This window comes from Pseudorasbora parva, chromosome 16, assembly GCF_024679245.1.
Source record: "Pseudorasbora parva isolate DD20220531a chromosome 16, ASM2467924v1, whole genome shotgun sequence".
Lineage (NCBI taxonomy): Eukaryota > Metazoa > Chordata > Actinopteri > Cypriniformes > Gobionidae > Pseudorasbora > Pseudorasbora parva.
The window spans coordinates 31,424,059-31,432,529 of NC_090187.1; the positions used below are offsets into that span (position 1 = coordinate 31,424,059).

Genomic DNA, 8,471 nt, shown 5'->3' on the forward strand with positions numbered 1-8,471 from the left:
ACCATATCACTCTTAGATTCCCAATCACAGTTCATCACTTAGCACAGCGCTCGTGGCTCGACTAATAAAGTATCATCTTATGAAACTGTTTGTACACTTACAAAGTTCTCAATGCTCTGGTTTGCATATAGGGACCCTCATTATGCTCACAGCATAATGATAAATGCCTTGTTAGTGGTATTAACCAGCGATTTAATTTCACTACTCTGTGCCTCATAGACAAGCGTTATAAGCGGATCTGTTTTAGAGATAAAACTCTTTACATTCGATTTTCTAAAAAACGCATCCCAGAGAACAATCTACTCCATAAACATTTGTTAATTACCCCTAGGGTCATTTGTCACCGGTGTTGTCCTTTAAACTAGACACTTAGCAACAGACAACCAATCGTGTACAAATTTGCTAACTTTGTATAGTCACAGAAACACTGCACATTGTATATAAACAGTAAATTCAGTGTTTTATAGGAAAAATGTCAAATGCTGACAAAATGTGATGATTTGAGTGAAGAGGGGACCGTTTCATTGTAACCTTTTATAGTGCGAAGTACAATGTGAAACATCAGCTTATTAATACCCAGGGTTAATTGTGAATAAAGATAACCCACGATTCAGTTTGCCTGTGGTTTAGAATGACCCAGAGTTAACTATCTAAGTTGTGAAAAGCCCTCAAAAGTACTTAAGCTAACATTAGAGGATATTGTGTAGCAGAAGTGTTCTCAGAAGTAAAGCTTGGTTAAACAAACACACACAAACCCTTAACTAAGTTCCTTTGGGTCACAAAGTCAATGGTGAACAATGCTGAACCGACCGGAACCTCACCGCACTTGTATCGCCTTCCCCTGGGTCGCACCAAACCACAGTTTCTGGAGTGAATGTTTTCAGTACTTTCAGTTTTAAAAGAAGAGTGAGGAAGGATTTTTCAATTTAGATGTTTGAGTCTGATGTAAGTATGCGCATGCTTGGTTGTGTAGCTTGTCTACGGGGTCCTTTTTAAGATGCTCATCTTGAAGATGTAGCACCAGATTTAATGGATGTTTTCTTTATGTCTGGAACATACAGCCCATACTCCTGCACTCATAAATCCATTAAAGTTGGCACTAATGTCTAATGTCTTTGCTCTAGCTCGCTCTATTGAGAACTGCTCTTTTGTGTGTGTGTGTGTGTGTGTGTGTGTGTGTTATATTTATTTCTAGACAATCAAGGCAACAGCGCCATCTAGGGGTTTGCAGTGAAGGTGCATAATAAAATATGGTGATTTCTCTGTGTGAATACTACATTTATTATCTTGTTTTTGTCATTACAGACTCAAGTGCTGAATAAACACCTGAGTTCCCTCATGCCAGGATTGACTGCAAAGGTTTTTAGGACATACAACGCCTCTATAACCCTGCAGCAACAGCTGAAAGAACTCGGCAACAGTGAGTGCCTTGTTTTTTCTGCCTCTCTTTCGCTCTCCACTTTTCTTCTTGCATTCTGTCAGTCAAACTTCAAGTGAATCTTCAACATAGTAGAACTTCCAGATGTTCAGTCATGCCGTCAGTAAAGATGTGCATTGGAACATTTGCTAAAAACGCTCAAATATGATGCCAATATGGACTGCTGTCAGTGTGTTCAAAAACAAAACATACATTTTGACAACCGTGAGTCCACAGGAACATATGGATATAGTTAGTATGACAGTGTGTTTAAATTCAAGCAAGTGACGTTATAGTTAACAAAGTTTCTACTGTGAGAGCACGCAGCGTGACTGGCTACAGTTTCATGTCAGTGTTTGAGTCTGTAGTTCTATGCAAGTTCACTCATCATCAGGTTATTATAGGTTTCATTTTTTTCTTTTACTTAATTACTATACAGTTTTTATTTCTACTTTTTCTCAATTAGTCTTTTTAATTTAATTAAATTTCTGTTTTTATTAATTATTTTGTACTTAATCAATTACTATTATTATTTTTCAGTTTAGCTTAATTGTTGTCGTTTTTAATTACTGTTTTTATTTGCATTTTTAATATTTTTGTGCTGCTTAAGTTAATGTTTAAAGATGTTTTATTTGAATTACTTTAGAATTATTATTTATTTATTTATGTTAGTTTTGGAGTTATGAAAATAGTTTTTCAGTTTTCCCAGTTACATTTCGTTTAGTTTTAGTAGCTTAACTAAACATAAATATTTACATTGAGTTTTGTTTGCATTTTTCCTATATTACTGGCCATAAATCATAGATGTTTGAGCACAAACCACAAAGTATTAGCTGTAAACTGCTCAAACATCTGGATTTAGTCAGATTAAGAAAGATTAGAAAGTGTTTAAGTGCTTTTATGTTTGTTAATGAAAACCCTATTTTGCTAAATTTATATACAGCTCTGGAAAAAATGAAGACCACTTAACATTGAGAAATCAAGTGAGAAAACTGGCCTCATAAATAAAAAAGTGTGTGTGTGTGTGTGTGTGTGTGTGTGTGTATATATATATTATTTATTAAGAGGCTACTTAACATTGAGAAATCAATGTTAAGTGGTCTCCATTTTTTTTTTCAGAGCTGTATATAAATTAAGCAAAATAGGGTTTTCATAACATAAAAGCATTTAAACACTTTCTAATCTTTAAGTGTGTGTGGGGGGGGGTGGAGGGGGAGTGTAAGGGGATAGAAAATACGGTTTGTACAGTATGAAATCCATTATGCCTATCGACAGTCCCCATAAAACATTAAAACACTGTGTGTGTGTGTGTGTGTGTGTGTGTGTGTGTGTGTGTGTGTGTGTGTGTGTGTTTATATATATATATATATATATATATATATATATATATATATATATATATATATATATATATATATATATATATATATATATATATATATATATATATATATATAAACACTTTCACAAACACACACACCAAAATAATCTCCTTATTTTATGCATTTAGGTTATTTTCTGGCAAATCTACCTGTTGCTCTTTGTTTACCATAGTCATAAATTGCTACAGCAAAAACGTATTAACATGGAAGAGATCGCTGGATGACATGTTCTAGTTTGTTGTGCCGCTAGCAGTGTAAATGGGGTTCTTATTATTAGTTACTGTACTGTGTTTTTGCACTAATGAGACTAATGAGTTTTATGTTTGCTTGTGGGTAGTGTAACTATCTGATTATCTCTTAAGCTAGTGCTGCAGTGTGTGAGTGTGTGTGTGTGTGTGTGTGTGTGTGTGTGTGTGTGTGTGTGTGTAATGCTGAGGTGTCGGATCGCTGCTGAGAGGAAATCTGTTTTTTACATTCACTACAAGCTCTAATTAAATCAGCTCTGTGTGTGGCAAGGTCTCGCCCATCAGGTGCCATGTGCTGTGTGTGTAAGTGGTCGGCATGTTGGTTTGTAATTTACAAAAAGAAGCTTGTTTAAGGTCTGAGAATTGTTAGAATTTATTAGGAATTATTACAATTATTAGTATTATTATTCTAGCCATTTTAACAATTACAATACTTGATGTTCTATTAGACTGAAAATATTAATTATAATGAACCTCAAAAATGCATTTTACAAATGTCTGTAATTATTTCATCCTAAAGGTTTGTTTTTTTGTTTTTACGAAGAGAATGAAGACTCATTTTATAACTATAAAGAAATAATTTATCATTTATAAATCTTTTTTTTTTTTTACTATAATGTACAAAATGGCATTCTTATTTAATGATTTTTTATTTTATTTTATTAAAGACGTAATACTTAATCTACGTACTGCACTTATCTCCGTATATTTTGAAATCATTATTCATATTAGGGTTATTATCATTAACTAAAACTATTACCAATATTTCTAATAATTGAAATATATTTTAAATAAAATTAAATATAAAAACTAATAACAAAATAAATAAAAAATTTAAATGTTGCCTTAATAAATTAAAACAAGTTCAAGCACTAAACTTATTAACTGAAAATGAATAAAAACGGAAATAGAAATAAATTATACCTAAATAGCCATAATTTTAATTAACAAAGAAACTAATAAAAATACAAAATTACATCAAAATGAATAAACCTTAATTATAATTATTCTTATAATATAAAACTAAAATAACACCGATTTGAATCGGATGGTTCTCATCACAGTAATACAAATTAACATTTTATTTATACATTAAATTTTATACAATAATTATTTTTGTGAGGGGGGAAATATGATACCTTAATTTTTTTTTGTGGTATTATTTCTTAATAGTAATGAACTTTATGATCTGTAATTTTTTTTAATAGTTTTTGTTCAAAAGAATTTGATGATTGCCTTGAAGAAGGAATCTAAAAGCTGCCAGTTTCCTCATTTAAATGTATCTGTCACTCAGCAGATCTTCTCACTCTCTTTCTCATTCTGTATGTGTGTGTTAATGTGCCATTCTTACTACAAGTGAAGGATAATGTGGCAGAGAAGTTACTCTCCTACAACAGGGCAAACCGTGCGGTTGCAATTCTATGTAACCATCAGCGGGCGCCGCCAAAGACCTTCGAACAGTCCATGGCTAACCTGCAAGCAAAGGTACAGGAGATGAAACTGAATAGTTTAAAAAAGAAACCATTAAATAACATGAAAATAATGTTTAAATATGATGCTTTTTTATTTAGTTTTGTTTTTTCTCACTTCTCTTTCTCCTTTAAGATTGACAGCAGGAAGGAGCAGCTGGACTTGGCTAAGAAAGAGCTAAAGCAGGCCAAGAAAGAAGCCAAAGGGAGCTCAGACAGCAAGCTGCTCATGTCAGTATCTCATTCCAGGCCATATATATAAAATATGTGTGTGTGTGTATATGTGTGTGTATATGTGTGTGTATGTGTATATATATATATATATATATATATATATATATATATATATATATATATATATATATACAGTCTTGTTCAAAATAATAGCAGTACAATGTGACTAACCAGAATAATCAAGGTTTTTCGTATATTTTTTTATTGCTACGTGGCAAACAAGTTACCAGTAGGTTCAGTAGATTCTCAGAAAACAAATGAGACCCAGCATTCATGATATGCACGCTCTTAAGGCTGTGCAATTGGGCAATTAGTTGAATTAGTTGAAAGGGGTGTGTTCAAAAAAATAGCAGTGTGGCATTCAATCACTGAGGTCATCAATTTTGTGAAGAAACAGGTGTGAATCAGGTGGCCCCTATTTAAGGATGAAGCCAACACTTGTTGAACATGCATTTGAAAGCTGAGGAAAATGGGTCGTTCAAGACATTGTTCAGAAGAACAGCGTACTTTGATTAAAAAGTTGATTAGAGAGGGGAAAACCTATAAAGAGGTGCAAAAAATGATAGGCTGTTCAGCTAAAATGATCTCCAATGCCTTAAAATGGAGAGCAAAACCAGAGAGACGTGGAAGAAAACGGAAGACAACCATCAAAATGGATAGAAGAATAACCAGAATGGCAAAGGCTCAGCCAATGATCACCTCCAGGATGATCAAAGACAGTCTGGAGTTACCTGTAAGTACTGTGACAGTTAGAAGACGTCTGTGTGAAGCTAATCTATTTTCAAGAATCCCCCGCAAAGTCCCTCTGTTAAAAAAAAGGCATGTGCAGAAGAGGTTACAATTTGCCAAAGAACACATCAACTGGCCTAAAGAGAAATGGAGGAACATTTTGTGGACTGATGAGAGTAAAATTGTTCTTTTTGGGTCCAAGGGCCACAGGCAGTTTGTGAGACGACCCCCAAACTCTGAATTCAAGCCACAGTACACAGTGAAGACAGTGAAGCATGGAGGTGCAAGCATCATGATATGGGCATGTTTCTCCTACTATGGTGTTGGGCCTATTTATCGCATACCAGGGATCATGGATCAGTTTGCATATGTTAAAATACTTGAAGAGGTCATGTTGCCCTATGCTGAAGAGGACATGCCCTTGAAACGGTTGTTTCAACAAGACAATGACCCAAAACACACTAGTAAACGGGCAAAGTCTTGGTTCCAAACCAATAAAAATTAATGTTATGGAGTGGCCAGCCCAATCTCCAGACCTTAATCCAATTGAGAACTTGTGGGGTGATATCAAAAATGCTGTTTCTGAAGCAAAACCAAGAAATGTGAATGAATTGTGGAATGTTGTTAAAGAATCATGGAGTGGAATAACAGCTGAGAGGTGCCACAAGTTGGTTGACTCCATGCCACACAGATGTCAAGCAGTTTTAAAAAACTGTGGTCATACAACTAAATATTAGTTTAGTGATTCACAGGATTGCTAAATCCCAGAAAAAAAAAAATGTTTGTACAAAATAGTTTTGAGTTTGTACAGTCAAAGGTAGACACTGCTATTTTTTTGAACACACCCCTTTCAACTAATTCAACTAATTGCCCAATTGCACAGCCTTAAGAGCGTGCATATCATGAATGCTGGGTCTCATTTGTTTTCTGACAATCTACTGAACCTACTGGTAACTTGTTTGCCACGTAGCAATAAAAAATATACTAAAAACCTTGATTATTCTGGTTAGTCACATTGTACTGCTATTATTTTGAACAATACTGTATATGAATATATGAATATGATATACACTTGTAAAGTGTAGCATACTAAACATAGCATACTATGTTTGTGTTCAGTGTGGTGGAGAAGAAGAAGAAAGCTGTGCAGAGGTGTGAGGAGCAGCTGCTGAAGATGGAGGTTCAGGCTACAGACAGAGAGGAGAACAAACAGATCGCCCTGGGCACCTCCAAACTCAACTACCTGGATCCACGCATCACCGTGGCCTGGTGATAGTCACACTCAAACACAAAAACTTTCTAAGGCCTCTAATTTTAATATCAGAATTATTTCAGCATTTATTTACTCTGTTTTCTGCTTCTAGGTGTAAGAACATGGAGGTGCCGCTGGATAAAATTTACAACAAATCCCTAAGGGATAAGTTTGCCTGGGCTGTCGACATGACTGAACATGACTTTTTGTTCTGAGTGGAATTTTGTTAATTTTCCAGTTCAACCCAATGTTTTATACATGCATATATTTTTAACAGACTGTTTGAAACCGAATTGGGCAGCCATGTTCTTTGGTGATATTGTTGGCAATTTTATATTGTTTTATCAAACTAAGGTGTTCTGAATTATTTTTAAAAAGTTCAATAAATGTTAATTCTTTGAAGGGAAACATTTTAAGCCTTTTTTATGTAAATGACCACAAACTCTTTTTGGGAGATGCATTTCACCTCAAAAAACCTGAGAGGGTTTTTTTTTTTTTTTTGCAGTGTGACATTGTTCTCCTTAACATACGAAAAATTATATAAAAATAATACATAATGAAAGTCCTCTGATCCAGAATTGATTTTATTAGATGATCTTATTATATTGTTATTAAAAACACCATAAATTAAATTCTATCTGACACATTATGGCATGATGTATGGACACTTTTATTATATTTCTAATTTAATGTAAACTATTATTGAACTGCTTTTCTTATCTTGGGACAAATACCCAGACATGTTCTTGACAGATTTTTTTGAGACTGTTTACGCAGGTTTTATGAAGGTCAATTTAAGACCTTTTTAATCCCAATTAAAGGTGCACTATGTAACTTTTCCATCTGGTAGAGGCCACCTATTCAAAACAAATGCGTAGTTTGATAATGCCAAGTTTGAGCTCAGAATCTTGGGACATGTGGTCTTCACCTCACAGCCGGTGGAAAAGAGTCGGGATAGGACTCGGGCAGAAATCCTGTTCATGGATGTGATTATTAACATTACTGTAGAATGAAGCAGACCAGGGCTGAGTGTTGAGGGAGCTGAGCAAGGCCGCTGAAGCGATTGTTAATAAGATGAACGCAACACACGCCTTGTGATCAGCGCGACTTTTATTATGCCACAGTCACCGGCACCAGTTGTGCTTTTCTGGTCATGAGTATGAGGTAACGCAGCTCTGTTTATATTAGATAAATTTGAATATGTTGAAAATTGTTATAAAGCTACTATGTGCGTTCGCTCGGCAGCTGCTATGACATGTTGCACACTGTTAAGAGTAAAATGTTTGTGAAAACGAGAGTAACGCAGATATGACGCAATTGACAGGCGACTCCATTAAACATCCCAGTTCCTGGGTTAAAAGGGCAAATTTCCCATGATTTACAAATTTACATTTGGGATATTTTAAGTACTCAATTGAACAAAATATATACAACCGGCCTAGTGGTTTTCACATTTTAAAAAAAATCACAGTGCACCTTTTAAAGAAAATAAGGAATAAATTGAAGGGAACATAACACATCAATGTTTTCTAAATGTAATTTTCTAAGAACAAGTTGAGTTATACTTCAAAGTTTGACACTTCAAAGTTTGAACATACAATTTCCAACAGATCTCCATGACTAAATTTTACACACAAAAAAGTTTGAGATAAGACGATTGTATGATAAAGGGATTGAATGATTTAAAACAAGCAACAAAAAAAATCTGCCAATGGGTTCATAAAAATCAACTTCATTCAAATG

General features: G+C 34.3%; 1 protein-coding gene across 1 annotated transcript in view; it reads left to right on the plus strand.

The window, feature by feature from the left end:
* Positions 1–7,155, plus strand: part of zgc:173742 (DNA topoisomerase I, mitochondrial) — a 50,935-nt gene extending 43,780 nt beyond the window's left edge. The window contains exons 16-20 of the mRNA XM_067420255.1: positions 1,306–1,420; positions 4,402–4,529; positions 4,650–4,744; positions 6,596–6,745; positions 6,841–7,155. Of these exons, the coding sequence (XP_067276356.1) occupies positions 1,306–1,420; positions 4,402–4,529; positions 4,650–4,744; positions 6,596–6,745; positions 6,841–6,943 (591 nt within the window). The 3' untranslated portion in view covers positions 6,944–7,155. The remainder of the gene's footprint in view (positions 1–1,305; positions 1,421–4,401; positions 4,530–4,649; positions 4,745–6,595; positions 6,746–6,840) is intronic.
* Positions 7,156–8,471: the final 1,316 nt, after the last annotated feature.